The following is an 18,616-nucleotide window of genomic DNA, read 5'->3' as shown; positions in this document are numbered from 1 at the left end:
ACAGTTTATGAATAATCATTTGAATAATTTAAATGCCACAGAGCACAGCCATATATGCCTGCTTGTTTTTTCTTTTGTTTTTTTCTAACAACCTTTATGGTAGCATTTCAAAATGGATTCATCTTGATGTCAAGTAACGTTTACCATGCCTTCTCGTTACATCTAGAAATTAGTTTTATGTCTGGTTTTTCTCGTAAAAGCGATGTATTTTGAAACATTTCGAGGGGGTCCCGATTGAACGTAAATGCTCATTATAGTTGCTCCAACAAATATCAAACACGCAACTCATGATGATGGACTCATACTTTAAAACCATTCATTTTCAGTGGCATTTAATTATAATATTTACTTGTTTTGAGCAATTTCACTTGATTTGAAGTTTTTGAACTTGGCAAAGAAACAATGAGTTTTAATCAAATTTTGCGAATGTTACCAATCAACAAAAATAGCGAAACAAAAACCAGTAGTTAATGCGTTTACAGCCTAGGCAAAAATCGAATGATTTAATTTTGTAATTCATTTTTTTTATAGTTCACTGTCCTAAATGCAGAGCTACCAGAGGGAAATATGTCGATGAGATGAGCTTCTGCAAAATGTATTACCATCAAATGCGTATATCACATTACACATGTAAGCGCGGAAATGCCTGAAAATCGTTTCACAGTTGTCGAATACTAGTTTTGACGTCACTATGATGCTATGACGTTTGCGTGTCATGTTTTCCTGCAACCCATAACTACAAAATGATTAATAATAAACGCGTGGATGAAATTTGCAAATTAAATTCAACTGAAAGCTGTATTTATATGTGACGAGAAATTGCGTTCTGTTTTGTACCTCAGACTAGTTGTACCAACGGGCCTGCTATGGAGTCTAAAATGGTGTTTAAACATACAAATTGTTAGTTCTGTTGGGGAAACAACTCATAACATATCATAATCTCTCGGAGAACATCAATCGTCAATGTAAATTGGTCTCCGCCAGAATTTCGTTTGTTCTCATTCTCTTACGTCCAAATGTAACATCCTATAGTCGTGAGTTGATTTCTGTTGTAGCCAAAATATACTGTCTCAAAATAGACAGAGGATAGTTGATTTTTTTCTGTAGAAACGCAAGGTTGATTCACAGTTTCTTTTTAGAAGGACTATGTTTGATTGTCAATGAACTCTAAATTTTAAAGAGTACTCGGGTCAGATAAATAATAATAGTTTATTACGCAACTGTAATCTGCTGTGGATACAGTAAGGTAAAAATAGTGTAAAATAAAGCAACTAAAAATAACTACAAATTTAAAAGTTCTAATAACTACAAAAATCAGAAAGTAATAAAAATACAGTAAGTAAATCAAAATAAAGGTTCTCCCTACCCAGGGGTTTACACAGGCGGTGCTTTATATATGGTATTTTTAAGATATAGAGACAGAGCAATGTTATTTTTCATAATTTTTAAGAGCATTACGTCTTTGTTCTTTTCACTCGAGGTAATTTCGCAGTTTTTCAGGAGTTTTTTTTATTTCATTTTCAAAATGTGAGCAGCTCAAAAAAAATGTTTTTCATCTTCAATATCGCCTTGATCACATTTTTTACAGACTCTTTCTGTTGCTGGTAGTTTTGGTTTTCTCCATCTCCCCAGTTCAATTTCCAAAATGTGATCACTAAGCCTGAATTTTGATAACATTCTACTTCTAAAGTTATTTATTTCATTTAGATAATTTTCAAGTTCATAGCCTTCATTTTTGTCTCTACTACGAGTGGATGAGTTTAGCTTCTCCTTCCAATACTGTATTGGTCTCTTAATTTCACTTTCATGGTGTTTGATAACTGGCTAATATTATCTACATTGTGCTGTTCTTTTGCTTTATCCAGTTCCTCGTGACCAATAATATTTTCAATATGTTTTATCCACTTTGATTTAATTGCTTTGTTTTCATTTAATGCACATTTTAGAATATTATTGTCAGCAAACATGCTAAGTCTATACCAATATTTAATTTTTGCTAGAGTTATTTTTATTCTATTTAGAAATCTTCCTAACATTTACTTTGTATTTGCATTTTTATGAGACCTATACAAATCAATACTGACCTCCGTTGATTCCCAGGCTTTCCATGGTCATTTGCTGGCAATCACATTTTGGTTGTCAAATTGTAATGTATCTCTGAATTCGTAAATACAAATCATAGGAGAGAGTTTTGCTGCATGGGAGAGGTATTATATTTTGGATGGCATGCCCCACCATCACTTAATATATAATTTGGACCAGGCATTAATTGACAAACAATCTTTACAAATCATAGGAGAGAGTTGTGCTGTATGGGAGAGATATTATAGTTTGAAGGGCATGCCCCACCATTACTTAATTTATAATTTGGACCAGGCATTGATTAACAAACAGTGTTTACAAATCATAGGAGAGAGTTGTGCTGTATGGAAGAGGTATTATATTTTGGATGGCATGCCCACCATCACTTAATATATAATTTGGACCAGGCATTGATTGACAAACAATCTTTACAAATCATAGGAGAGAGTTGTGCTGTATGGGAGAGGTACTATATTTTGGATGGCATGCCCACCATCACTTAATATATAATTTGGACCAAGCATTGATTAACAAACAGTGTTTACAAATCATAGGAGAGAGTTGTGCTGTATGGGAGAGGTATTATATTTTGGATGGCATGCCCACCATCACTTAATATATAATATGGACCAGGCATTGATTGACAAACAATCTTTACAAATCATAGGAGAGAGTTGTGCTGTATGGGAGAGGTACTATATTTTGGATGGCATGCCCACCATCACTTAATATATAATTTGGACCAGGCATTGATTGACAAACAATCTTTACAAATCATAGGAGAGAGTTGTGCTGTATGGGAGAGGTACTATATTTTGGATGGCATGCCCACCATCACTTAATATATAATTTGGACCAGGCATTGATTAACAAACAGTGTTTACAAATCATAGGAGAGAGTTGTGCTGTATGGAAGAGGTATTATATTTTGGATGGCATGCCCACCATCACTTAATATATAATTTGGACCAGGCATTGATTGACAAACAATCTTTACAAATCATAGGAGAGAGTTGTGCTGTATGGGAGAGGTATTATATTTTGGGTGGCATGCCCACCATCACTTAATATATAATTTGGACCAGGCATTGATTAACAAACAGTGTTTACAAATCATAGGAGAGAGTTGTGCTGTATGGGAGAGGTATTATATTTTGGATAGCATGCCCACCATCACTTAATATATAATTTGGACCAAGCATTGATTAACAAACAGTGTTTACAAATCATAGGAGAGAGTTGTGCTGTATGGAAGAGGTATTATATTTTGGATGGCATGCCCACCATCACTTAATATATAATTTGGACCAGGCATTGATTGACAAACAATCTTTACAAATCATAGGAGAGAGTTGTGCTGTATGGGAGAGGTATTATATTTTGGATGGCATGCCCACCATCACTTAATATATAATTTGGACCAGGCATTGATTAACAAACAGTGTTTACAAATCATAGGAGAGAGTTGTGCTGTATGGGAGAGGTATTATTATATTTTGGATAGCATGCCCACCATCACTTAATTTATAATTTGGACCAGGCATTGATTGACAAACAATCTTTACAAATCATAGGAGAGAGTTGTGCTGTATGGGAGAGGTATTATATTTTGGATGGCATGCCCCACCATCACTTAATACATAATTTGGACCAGGCATTGAATGACAAACAGTCTTTACAAATCATAGGAGAGAGTTGTGCTGTATGGAAGAGATATTATATTTTGGATGGCATGCCCACCATCACTTAATATATAATTTGGACCAGGCATTGATTGACAAACAGTCTTTACAAATCATAGGAGAGAGTTGTGCTGTATGGAAGAGATATTATATTTTGAAGGGCATGCCCCACCATCACTTAATATATAATTTGGACCAGGCATTGATTGATAAACAGTCTTTACAAATCATAGGAGAGAGTTGTGCTGTATGGGAGAGATATTATATTTTGAAGGGCATGCCCCACCATCACTTAATATATAATTTGGACCAGGCATTAATTGACAAACAATCTTTACAAATCATAGGAGAGAGTTGTGTTGTATGGGAGAGGTATTATATTTTGAAGGGCATGCCCCACCATCACTTAATATATAATTTGGACCAGGCATTGATTGACAAAAAGTCTTTAAAAATCATAGGAGAGAGTTGTGCTGTATGGGAGAGATATTATATTTTGAAGGGCATGCCCCACCATCACTTAATATATAATTGGGACCAAGCATTAATTGACAAACAATCTTTACAAATCATAGGAGAGAGTTGTGCTGTATGAGAGAGATATTATATTTTGGATGGCATGCCCACCATCACTTAATTTATAATTTGGACCAGGCATTGATTGACAAACAGTCTTTACAAATCATAGGAGAGAGTTGTGCTGTATGGGAGAGGTATTATATTTTGAAGGGCATGCCCCACCATCACTTAATACATGTATATAATTTGGACCAGGCATTAATTGACAAACAGTCTTTACAAATCATAGGAGAGAGTTGTGCTGTCTGAGAGAGATATTATATTTTGGATGGCATGCCCACCATCACTTAATATATAATTTGGACCAGGCATTGAATGACAAACAGTCTTTACAAATCATAGGAGAGAGTTGTGCTGTATGGGAGAGGTATTATATTTTGGATGGCATGCCCACCATCACTTAATATATAATTTGGACCAGGCATTGAATGACAAACAGTCTTTACAAATCATAGGAGAGAGTTGTGCTGTATGGGAGAGGTATTATATTTTGAAGGGCATGCCCCACCATCACTTAATATATAATTTGGACCAGGCATTGATTAACAAACAGTGTTTACAAATCATAGGAGAGAGTTGTGCTGTATGGGAGAGGTATTATTATATTTTGGATAGCATGCCCACCATCACTTAATTTATAATTTGGACCAGGCATTGATTGACAAACAATCTTTACAAATCATAGGAGAGAGTTGTGCTGTGTGGGAGAGGTATTATATTTTGGATGGCATGCCCACCATCACTTAATATATAATTTGGACCAGGCATTGATTAACAAACAGTGTTTACAAATCATAGGAGAGAGTTGTGCTGTATGGGAGAGGTATTATTATATTTTGGATAGCATGCCCACCATCACTTAATTTATAATTTGGACCAGGCATTGATTGACAAACAATCTTTACAAATCATAGGAGAGAGTTGTGCTGTATGGGAGAGGTATTATATTTTGGATGGCATGCCCCACCATCACTTAATGCATAATTTGGACCAGGCATTGAATGACAAACAGTCTTTACAAATCATAGGAGAGAGTTGTGCTGTATGGAAGAGGTATTATATTTTGGATGGCATGCCCACCATCACTTAATATATAATTTGGACCAGGCATTGATTGACAAACAGTCTTTACGAATCATAGGAGAGAGTTGTGCTGTATGGAAGAGATATTATATTTTGAAGGGCATGCCCCACCATCACTTAATATATAATTTGGACCAGGCATTGATTGATAAACAGTCTTTACAAATCATAGGAGAGAGTTGTGCTGTATGGGAGAGATATTATATTTTGAAGGGCATGCCCCACCATCACTTAATATATAATTTGGACCAGGCATTAATTGACAAACAATCTTTACAAATCATAGGAGAGAGTTGTGTTGTATGGGAGAGGTATTATATTTTGAAGGGCATGCCCCACCATCACTTAATATATAATTTGGACCAGGCATTGATTGACAAAAAGTCTTTAAAAATCATAGGAGAGAGTTGTGCTGTATGGGAGAGATATTATATTTTGAAGGGCATGCCCCACCATCACTTAATATATAATTTGGACCAGGCATTAATTGACAAACAATCTTTACAAATCATAGGAGAGAGTTGTGCTGTATGAGAGAGATATTATATTTTGGATGGCATGCCCACCATCACTTAATTTATAATTTGGACCAGGCATTGATTGACAAACAGTCTTTACAAATCATAGGAGAGAGTTGTGCTGTATGGAAGAGGTATTATATTTTGAAGGGCATGCCTCACCATCACTTAATATATAATTTGGACCAGGTATTGATTGACAAACAGTCTTTACAAATCATAGGAGAGAGTTGTGCTGTGTGGGAGAGGTATTATATTTTGAAGGGCATGCCCACCATCACTTAATATATAATTTGGACCAGGCATTGATTGACAAACAATCTTTACAAATCATAGGAGAGAGTTGTGCTGTATGGGAGAGGTATTATATTTTGGATGGCATGCCCACCATCACTTAATATATAATTTGGACCAGGCATTGATTAACAAACAGTGTTTACAAATCATAGGAGAGAGTTGTGCTGTATGGGAGAGGTATTATTATATTTTGGATAGCATGCCCACCATCACTTAATTTATAATTTGGACCAGGCATTGATTGACAAACAATCTTTACAAATCATAGGAGAGAGTTGTGCTGTATGGGAGAGGTATTATATTTTGGATGGCATGCCCCACCATCACTTAATACATAATTTGGACCAGGCATTGAATGACAAACAGTCTTTACAAATCATAGGAGAGAGTTGTGCTGTATGGAAGAGATATTATATTTTGGATGGCATGCCCACCATCACTTAATATATAATTTGGACCAGGCATTGATTGACAAACAGTCTTTACAAATCATAGGAGAGAGTTGTGCTGTATGGAAGAGATATTATATTTTGAAGGGCATGCCCCACCATCACTTAATATATAATTTGGACCAGGCATTGATTGATAAACAGTCTTTACAAATCATAGGAGAGAGTTGTGCTGTATGGGAGAGATATTATATTTTGAAGGGCATGCCCCACTATCACTTAATATATAATTTGGACCAGGCATTAATTGACAAACAATCTTTACAAATCATAGGAGAGAGTTGTGTTGTATGGGAGAGGTATTATATTTTGAAGGGCATGCCCCACCATCACTTAATATATAATTTGGACCAGGCATTGATTGACAAAAAGTCTTTAAAAATCATAGGAGAGAGTTGTGCTGTATGGGAGAGATATTATATTTTGAAGGGCATGCCCCACCATCACTTAATATATAATTGGGACCAAGCATTAATTGACAAACAATCTTTACAAATCATAGGAGAGAGTTGTGCTGTATGAGAGAGATATTATATTTTGGATGGCATGCCCACCATCACTTAATTTATAATTTGGACCAGGCATTGATTGATAAACAGTCTTTACAAATCATAGGAGAGAGTTGTGCTGTATGGGAGAGATATTATATTTTGAAGGGCATGCCCCACCATCACTTAATATATAATTTGGACCAGGCATTGATTAACAAACAGTGTTTACAAATCATAGGAGAGAGTTGTGCTGTATGGAAGAGGTATTATATTTTGGATAGCATGCCCACCATCACTTAATATATAATTTGGACCAGGCATTGATTGACAAACAATCTTTACAAATCATAGGAGAGAGTTGTGCTGTATGGGAGAGGTATTATATTTTGGATGGCATGCCCCACCATCACTTAATATATAATTTGGACCAGGCATTGATTAACAAACAGTGTTTACAAATCATAGGAGAGAGTTGTGCTGTATGGAAGAAGTATTATATTTTGGATGGCATGCCCACCATCACTTAATATATAATTTGGACCAGGCATTAATTGACAAACAATCTTTACAAATCATAGGAGAGAGTTGTGCTGTATGGGAGAGGTATTATATTTTGGATGGCATGCCCCACCATCACTTAATATATAATTTGGACCAGGCATTGATTAACAAACAGTGTTTACAAATCATAGGAGAGAGTTGTGCTGTATGGGAGAGGTATTATTATATTTTGGATAGCATGCCCACCATCACTTAATTTATAATTTGGACCAGGCATTGATTGACAAACAATCTTTACAAATCATAGGAGAGAGTTGTGCTGTGTGGGAGAGGTATTATATTTTGAAGGGCATGCCCCACCATCACTTAATATATAATTTGGACCAGGCATTGATTAACAAACAGTGTTTACAAATCATAGGAGAGAGTTGTGCTGTATGGGAGAGGTATTATTATATTTTGGATAGCATGCCCACCATCACTTAATTTATAATTTGGACCAGGCATTGATTGACAAACAATCTTTACAAATCATAGGAGAGAGTTGTGCTGTATGGGAGAGGTATTATATTTTGGATGGCATGCCCCACCATCACTTAATACATAATTTGGACCAGGCATTGAATGACAAACAGTCTTTACAAATCATAGCAGAGAGTTGTGCTGTATGGAAGAGGTATTATATTTTGGATGGCATGCCCCACCATCACTTAATATATAATTTGGACCAGGCATTGATTGACAAACAGTCTTTACGAATCATAGGAGAGAGTTGTGCTGTATGGAAGAGATATTATATTTTGAAGGGCATGCCCCACCATCACTTAATATATAATTTGGACCAGGCATTGATTGATAAACAGTCTTTACAAATCATAGGAGAGAGTTGTGCTGTATGGGAGAGATATTATATTTTGAAGGGCATGCCCCACCATCACATAATATATAATTTGGACCAGGCATTAATTGACACAAAGTCTTTAAAAATCATAGGAGAGAGTTGTGCTGTATGGGAGAGATATTATATTTTGAAGGGCATGCCCCACCATCACTTAATATATAATTTGGACCAGGCATTAATTGACAAACAATCTTTACAAATCATAGGAGAGAGTTGTGCTGTATGAGAGAGATATTATATTTTGGATGGCATGCCCACCATCACTTAATTTATAATTTGGACCAGGCATTGATTGACAAACAGTCTTTACAAATCATAGGAGAGAGTTGTGCTGTATGGAAGAGGTATTATATTTTGAAGGGCATGCCCCACCATCACTTAATATATAATTTGGACCAGGTATTGATTGACAAACAGTCTTTACAAATCATAGGAGAGAGTTGTGCTGTGTGGGAGAGGTATTATATTTTGAAGGGCATGCCCACCATCACTTAATATATAATTTGGACCAGGCATTGATTAACAAACAGTGTTTACAAATCATAGGAGAGAGTTGTGCTGTATGGAAGAGGTATTATATTTTGGATGGCATGCCCACCATCACTTAATATATAATTTGGACCAGGCATTGATTAACAAACAGTCTTTACAAATCATAGGAGAGAGTTGTGCTGTATGGGAGAGGTATTATATTTTGGATGGCATGCCCACCATCACTTAATATATAATTTGGACCAGGCATTGATTAACAAACAGTTTACAAATCATAGGAGAGAGTTGTGCTGTATGGGAGAGGTATTATTATATTTTGGATAGCATGCCCACCATCACTTAATTTATAATTTGGACCAGGCATTGATTGACAAACAATCTTTACAAATCATAGGAGAGAGTTGTGCTGTATGGGAGAGGTATTATATTTTGGATGGCATGCCCCACCATCACTTAATACATAATTTTGACCAGGCATTGAATGACAAACAGTCTTTACAAATCATAGGAGAGAGTTGTGCTGTATGGAAGAGATATTATATTTTGGATGGCATGCCCACCATCACTTAATATATAATTTGGACCAGGCATTGATTGACAAACAGTCTTTACAAATCATAGGAGAGAGTTGTGCTGTATGGAAGAGATATTATATTTTGAAGGGCATGCCCCACCATCACTTAATATATAATTTGGACCAGGCATTGATTGATAAACAGTCTTTACAAATCATAGGAGAGAGTTGTGCTGTATGGGAGAGATATTATATTTTGAAGGGCATGCCCCACCATCACTTAATATATAATTTGGACCAGGCATTAATTGACAAACAATCTTTACAAATCATAGGAGAGAGTTGTGTTGTATGGGAGAGGTATTATATTTTGAAGGGCATGCCCCACCATCACTTAATATATAATTTGGACCAGGCATTGATTGACAAAAAGTCTTTAAAAATCATAGGAGAGAGTTGTGCTGTATGGGAGAGATATTATATTTTGAAGGGCATGCCCCACCATCACTTAATATATAATTTGGACCAGGCATTAATTGACAAACAATCTTTACAAATCATAGGAGAGAGTTGTGCTGTATGAGAGAGATATTATATTTTGGATGGCATGCCCACCATCACTTAATTTATAATTTGGACCAGGCATTGATTGACAAACAGTCTTTACAAATCATAGGAGAGAGTTGTGCTGTATGGAAGAGGTATTATATTTTGAATGGCATGCCCCACCATCACTTAATATATAATTTGGACCAGGTATTGATTGACAAACAGTCTTTACAAATCATAGGAGAGAGTTGTGCTGCATGGGAGGGGAGGGGGTATTATATTTTGGAGGGCATGCCCACCATCACTTAATATATAATTTGGACCAGGCATTGATTGACAAACAGTCTTTACAAATCATAGGAGAGAGTTGTGCTGTGTGGGAGAGGTATTATATTTTGAAGGGCATGCCCCACCATCACTTAATATATAATTTGGACCAGGCATTGATTAACAAACAGTGTTTACAAATCATAGGAGAGAGTTGTGCTGTATGGAAGAGGTATTATATTTTGGATGGCATGCCCACCATCACTTAATATATAATTTGGACCAGGCATTGATTAACAAACAGTGTTTACAAATCATAGGAGAGAGTTGTGCTGTATGGGAGAGGTATTATATTTTGGAGGGCATGCCCACCATCACTTAATATATAATTTGGACCAGGCATTGATTGACAAACAGTCTTTACAAATCATAGGAGAGAGTTGTGCTGTGTGGGAGAGGTATTATATTTTGAAGGGCATGCCCCACCATCACTTAATATATAATTTGGACCAGGCATTGATTAACAAACAGTGTTTACAAATCATAGGAGAGAGTTGTGCTGTATGGAAGAGGTATTATATTTTGGATGGCATGCCCACCATCACTTAATATATAATTTGGACCAGGCATTGATTAACAAACAGTGTTTACAAATCATAGGAGAGAGTTGTGCTGTATGGGAGAGGTATTATTATATTTTGGAGGGCATGCCCACCATCACTTAATATATAATTTGGACCAGGCATTGATTGACAAACAGTCTTTACAAATCATAGGAGAGAGTTGTGCTGTGTGGGAGAGGTATTATATTTTGAAGGGCATGCCCCACCATCGAGCCTCCACCATCACTTAATATATAATTTGGACCAGGCATTGATTAACAAACAGTGTTTACAAATCATAGGAGAGAGTTGTGCTGTATGGGAGAGGTATTATTATAATTTGGATAGCATGCCCACCATCACTTAATATATAATTTGGACCGAGCATTGATTGACAAACAATCTTTACATTCATAACAATATTGCTGAAACCGGATTTGTGGAAAGTATTCTGTTTCATATGATCTACTCCATCTTAAAGGAAATTGGGCAAGATTTTATGTTTCGTCATCTACTGATGGCAAAGTTGCCAATTTACCCTGAGTGAGGTATAAATGTATAATGTCATTAAATGGTGGTAAATCACACTGAGAGACTGTTCATCTGATGCACTAGTGTACAAGCACTGCAAATTCAATCAAAATCCAACAATTACATTTTTTTTTATTTCTGAACTTCAAATAGTTGCATTGTACAGAAAATTTATTTGTTAATACATTCATTAATCTACACACATGCAGCAATTATCTGAGAAATGGATACAAAAGTGATTCCTAATTTAAAGATTTGCTGACAAGTTGAAACCCTTACAAGTTGCATCATTTATCTACAGAGTACTTTGACATAAATGAGTACAAGAAATGCTGGCCACATTGACCTGGATATTGTCTTGATATGTCTACCAAATTACAGTTTGTTATATTCAAGATTATGCACAAGTACACGCAAACAATCATAGTTTTGAATAACATTGCTTTCACCATCTACATCATTGGTGTAATAATCACACAGGTTAATACTAAACTGGATATGAAATTGTTGACATAAATGCTGAAAAATAAGCAATATCTGGAATTCACAAAATAGTAATGCTTCTCATGGTTGTACACTTTTTGTTATTAATATTAAAGTGGATATGGAATAGTTGACATGCTGAAAAATAAGTGACATTTGTAATTCAAAATAGTAATGTTACACCTGTTCATGTCAACACAATACCTGCTGGAATCTCCACAGCTGGCCAACATGAATGAGGGGAGCATATTAAAATTTGTATATTCTTTGTAATATTTCAAAAACAAACTATATTGTGCAAAAAATAATGAAAAAAGGCTATTTAAAATGACTTTTGTGATATTTCAAAAGTAAACACAGGATTCTGTTATATTATTCACAAGTATTTGTAAGAAATGATTAGTTTGTTGTTTACAAGTAGATCCAAATTTAGTCAAAGTATTAGTATTGCATGCAATAACAATCTAATGCTCTTAAACCTTGTGGATGTTCAATGATATACATGCTTACATTTTTTGGATATACTTTACTTGTACATTTCTTTCTTAAATGTTATCAAAAATTGAGGTCTGCATCCAGAGGTATTATGACCAACATTAACAAGAGAACAAGTGACATAAAATATTCAAATTCAAAATGTTCAAAAATATTCCAGAAACAATTTGATGAACATCGATCAAAATACACTTTTAACAATAACATAAAATACAATAATTGATCAAAATATCATATAATTACATTGAAATGAAAAGATTTTTTTTTGTGATGTAAATTAAAATTTTCTAGCACCATGGCTTATGTGATAATCCACCAACCCACTAACCCATGATAGATACGACGCACGCACGCACACACGCACGCACGCACACACAATAGGAATCAGTTTATCAATTTCATACAGAACATTAATACACAATTTTCATACAAGTGCATTGGTCATGAAATACAAACACAAATTACAGGCTTTCAAGGAGCAGGGAATTTTTTACAATGTTCTTCACAACACCACCATATTCTATCACCACATGGGACAGGATATAATGCACCAAATCTATCATTTTCATCAGCCTTACCAAGAAACTTTGAAAATTCACGTCGACTATGTCGATGCTTCTTTGATTTTAAGTCAATAACTCTGATTAGTTTCGGTTCAACCATATCAGCTAGGTTTGGACAGATTTTTTTTAAATCTTTTTGAAAGGCTGACAAAAGTTGTGATAATTCCTTAGCAGCCATTTCAGCCACTGGTTTAGCTTCCATTGGCAGCAATGAAGTCCCCAAATGTAACAACTTTTCAATTAATTGTCGGACTCTCACTATGTGTTTCCCATACTTTTTGATGAATGATTTTACATTATGAATCCTATAGCCTGGTGAGCTTAAGAAATGAGGATTACCGTAATTCTCGCAAAGTAAATGGACTGCATAACCATCACTAAGATACAAATGAATTTTGCATTTGACCTGGTCTAACAAAGACTGATTTCCTTTATTGATAGGTAAAATAACAAACATACTTGGGCATTCCATGTCTTCAAATGCTTTAGCAATTGTGTAACCAGGATTTGTATCTTGAGGTTGAGACACTCCTACACAGCGTAATAATTCATCATAATTTGTAAACATGTGCTCTTGATTATCCTTACTACAGAAATAAGCTCCATCTGACTTTTCCATGTAACCCGGGTCATACTTACTATCAATGAGGCAAAATGGGCAGGTGAGGAAACTTTCTGAACTCAAAGCCTGATACATTGAATCATTTCTTGCACTGTCAATCATGGATTTGAAAGTAGGTACAGTGCAACAAGGATGATCACCCCTTACTGTTAAAAGTATACTATTCAAATGATAGACAAGCTGAAACCGAACATGACAGACCTCTTCAGATTTGTCAGCTCTGTTACACTTGCCACATGGTGTGAAAGCAGTCGACGCATAGAAAGTTATATTGTTACGCGTAACGTAACGCTTCTCTATAGTTCCGTTACTGACAACATTTACTATGATATCACAGAACAGCGAAGGTGGTAACCTTCGAAATTTATACATGTAGCTGATTTGATTTTCTTTAGCGAGTGGGAATAGTGGCCAGGTGTTGTGGCCTGAACTTCCGATTTTCAGTTTTGCTGGTAAAAGCCAATTCTTCATTTCTGCCTCCTTGGCAGTTGATGCAGACTGAATCGGAATACAAATCTTCATTTCAGTAAATAAAGACATCAGTGAATCATGATACTTACTATCAATATTCTTCCATGCACCAGACCGTTCCTTTTCTGTAAGAATCCCTTCAAATGCTATATTCCTTGCATTGAATGATATCAGCTTTTGCAGTTGGTCTGCTAACCATTGTGGGTCAAGTACAACCATTGTGCCATCAGTATTTGACTTATCTCCGTATCTGTACACTATATCTCCCTGACTACATAGGAACTGAGTGACATTATAGATTGATGTACCGGTAATACCTATATTTGATGCAATTTCTTCATACTTATTAAATTCTAGTACTGGGATGTTTTTTTCAGTTCTCATTGAGTACAATTTTTTACGAAGCTGCTGCCATTTTTTTGGAATCTTGGGGTAACTATCATTTATAATTTCTAATGCAGTTTTACTGATCGAATCCTTCAGTTGGGAAATGCATACACTTTCCCCATTTTCCTGCTTAGGAAAACTTCTGGTACCAGACACTTCATAATAACCAACTATATGAGGAATTCTGTTGTGCCTTTCTGACTCAACAGATGCAACTGTTTTCTGGGGAGTCACTTCAACATATCCAGCAAGTCCTTCATACTTACTTTCTCTCTTCAGATTACTGACAGATTGACATACTAAGCAATTTTTCAAATATGCGTGTACATGGTATTCAGTATGATGCCCGTGAGCCTTATTCAACAACTCACTAAACTGATGCCATATATTATTCAACACAACCGGAGTTAGCTTATCATTATCTGCATGAGTACCAACCAGTATGCATCGTGAATGTGGAGCAATCGTATGAATTGTTTCAATCAAGAGTGATGCTCTGCCAACTTCACTGTCAGATGTTAGAATACCTCCTACACCAAATGTACTGAGGTCGAAAACAACAAGACAACAAGTGTCATCTGTCATGAACAATGAGTGAGATTCCAAGTAATCTACATCACCAGCAAAATCAAAAGAACGCAAGGTACATTTATTTGTCAGCTTAATCTCCGAAACCTGAATTCCATCGGTTTTCTCAACCCTGCTGATCATTCCAACCAAGGCCTTCACAAGAGTAGTCTTACCAACACCTTCATGACCAACAAGCATTAACTTAACCTGGCTATTTGGGATCATATTATCATCATAGAAATCTTTCAAATATGATAATATTTCATCCTTTCCTTTTTTTAAGATTTCCCTTGGTACATTACTGACAGGGTTTCTATCTACATTGAAATGTTTATATTCAGCCACTGCACTAAGAGATGGTGGTAGGCGTTTTATATTATTATCCTCAATATCAAACTTTGACAACCCTGGAATCATGCCAATATTCTCCTGTAGGCGTGTGACTCCACTCTCCATAATATATAGAGAACAAATTTTTTCACATTTTATATCAAAATCATACTTTGAACTATCTTTCACAAACTTACACTTACGTATACAAAAGGTTTGGATTGGGTGAGGGAAGTCAATATGCCATGGTGCTGGTAGATTTAACTCAATACATGCTAACATTGTGGCATTTGGAGACAAAAATGAAATTACTTTGTTTGCGCTAAATGATGCAATGTTTATCAGTATCAAGCTTCTACTAACTGTTATTCTTTCGATTCCCCTAATATTGATGTTACCTAAGATGAAGCTTTTTATTTTTTGACCTCTGAATAATTTAGTAGTCTTCTGAAATGCTTGTTGATCATTCATGATAAACACTGATGCATCCCAGCCATCATGATATCTTGCTTGAAGTTCAGTCTCATTGATGTCAGATATTTCACTTTGGTCAACTTTCTCATCTTTCTCAAATATTATTCTCTGAAGAACAACATCTCCACGTAATTCCTAACAAATGCATAAATGAATGAAATAATGTCATTTATTTTATATTTACTTCAATAATTATTCAATGGCAAAGAAAAAACATGATGCAAGCGAATTGGCTGCAAAAGAAAATAGAAAGTTAGTTTTATTTTTATTCTGTTGAATCTAAAATTTACATTTCTGGCATACAGCAAAAAAACAGCACTAAACGGCAAAAATCTTGAGTGAAAAAACAAAATAAATGAATCTAAAATAGAACTGACAAAACGATTAAGATCTCTTATATATAAAAAAAAAAAAAAAAAAAAAAAAAAAAAAAAACGCGATGCTAAAACTAAACGATGGAAAAGAGCAAGCATGACCACGAGAAAAAAATGGTGGCTGGTCGTTTGAAAAATAACCTAAACAGAAATGACTGGTCACAAACACCGTGCGATGTGAACAGTGCATATAAACAGAATGAAGCAAATGGCCTACAATAATCATGCGCAGTGGAGAAATGAAACAAACGAACAAAGCTTATGCAAATGAATAATTAACAATTTTGAACTGCTTACAAAATACAACCATGCTGTTTAATTTGACTGCCCCATTATGTACAAAAGCTACCATATGTCAGGTATAAAATTCTAAACAATTACAATTTTTGTGTCATATTTGGAAAGGAAGTTTAATATTCTATTGTGACTTGCTTCATCTGGCATACATTTAACATTTTTAATGGCCGTCAAAACGTCATGTCCACAGTCTTTCAGTCAGCTAATATAGCTCCACTAATTCAGGAATATTAAATCAATCAGTCAAGCTATTTTCAAAATGAGAAGATTGAAGTTATCTATGTTATGTACATCTGATTTATCAGAAATAGTGATTTAACAAGTCATTGTTAATGATGCAGTCCCCGTCCAAAATGTGATCTCATGAAAAAAACAAAATGGCCACCAGTCACCCATATTAGTTTGAATCCCAGAAAAAATATGACATGCAACTATAACCCAATATGCATGATCACTATACCAACTTTGATCCAAATTGGCCTAGTCATCTATGAGAAACAGCTCCGAACATGTAAAAAAAGACAATAGTGCTTTTACATGAAAATTAGGCGTCGGCCAGCCATATTGAATTGAATCACAAAAATAATGTTGGTACAAATGTATCCCTTGGTATACTATCTTTGTACAAAATTTAAAGAGAAACGTTCATTGCATTCAAGAAAAAGTAGCATGAGTACCATGAAAAACAAGATGGCCGCCAGTCTGCCATATTTAATAGAATCACAGTAAAAATATGACATGCACCTTTAACCCAATATGTATGATCACCATACCAACTTTGATCCAAATCGGCCTAGACATCTGAGAAACTGCTGCGAACACGTTTAAATATCAGAAATAGAAAATTTTACATCAAAAATGGCCGCCTGTCGGCCATTCTTGCTCCGATCATAAAATAATTTGACGAGCATATGCAAGACATTATGTATTGTCTTCATGTAAAGTTTGATTGAAATACGTCAATGGGTGTCCGAGATATAGCTCCGGACGTACAGGCGGACGGAACGAACCTAAAATAATATTCCCTGGTTTCGAACTTCGTCCAAATGGGGACTGAAAACAATTTACATGTACACAAGCAGCCTGTCTGCTAAGACGGCTCCGCTGTTAGCAAGGCACATTTCAATTAAAGAACTGAAGACATCATTAGAAAATGAAGAATATGTATAGAATCAAAGCAATCGGCCATGCTGTTTTCAACAAGAAGTCGAAAATATCACTTTTTACCAAAAATTACAAACATATTCACCAAAATTAGAGAATTAAAGATATCATTAGAAAATGAACAATATGTATAGTATTAAAACAATAGGACTTGCTGTTTTTAACAAGAGGTCGAAAATATCACTTTTTACCGAAAATTACAAACATATTCACCAAAATTAGAGAATTAAAGATATTAGAAAATGAACAATATGTATAGTATCAATGCAATAGGACTTGCTGTTTTCAACAAGAAGTTGAAAATATAACTTTATCAAAAATTATAAACATATTCACCAAAATAAGAGAATTTAAGATATCAACATGAAATGAACAAACCTAAGAGAGGTCTACCCAAGGTACATATACACCAAGTATCAAAGCATTCAGGCTTGTAGTTTTCAAGAAGAAGTCGAAAAAGTAAAACATTGACACGGACGACGACGGACAATCACTCGTATGATAAGCTCCGCTCGACAAAGTCGACAGCGGAGCTAAAAATTGTTTTGTATTCTAACCTGTGCAATAGAAAAATTGGAACGGTAAACAAATTAATGAATAGTGCATTGGAAATGTATGAAGTACCTCCGTGCAGGGGTACATATACTTTTAGGGTTCCCTTTTTAATAGTCATTTTTGTAGGTGTCAGAACATTTATGCATGCGAAATACTTTAATATTCATCAGTAAATAATTTAAAATGCACCAGAAATACTGCAGTGAGACAGTTAACTCAAAGAGACAAGTAACGAAATATGCCTTTAAAGTTTTTGAAGTAAATAATCTAACTAATAATCACCATGATAATGC

The 18,616-nt window shown here is 35.2% G+C and overlaps 1 protein-coding gene across 1 annotated transcript in view; it reads right to left on the bottom strand.

The window, feature by feature from the left end:
- Positions 1-11,653: 11,653 nt before the first annotated feature.
- Positions 11,654-18,616, bottom strand: part of LOC146733759 (uncharacterized) — a 38,956-nt gene continuing 31,993 nt past the window's right edge. The window contains exon 8 of the mRNA XM_085491222.1: positions 11,654-16,068. Coding sequence (XP_085347348.1) covers positions 12,988-16,068 — 3,081 coding nt within the window. The 3' untranslated portion in view covers positions 11,654-12,987. The remainder of the gene's footprint in view (positions 16,069-18,616) is intronic.

Source organism: Saccoglossus kowalevskii, chromosome 16, assembly GCF_978046115.1.
Source record: "Saccoglossus kowalevskii chromosome 16, keSacKowa6.1, whole genome shotgun sequence".
Lineage (NCBI taxonomy): Eukaryota > Metazoa > Hemichordata > Enteropneusta > Harrimaniidae > Saccoglossus > Saccoglossus kowalevskii.
Note: the sequence above shows the minus strand (reverse complement) of the source record. Positions and strands in the feature narration are given on the sequence as shown.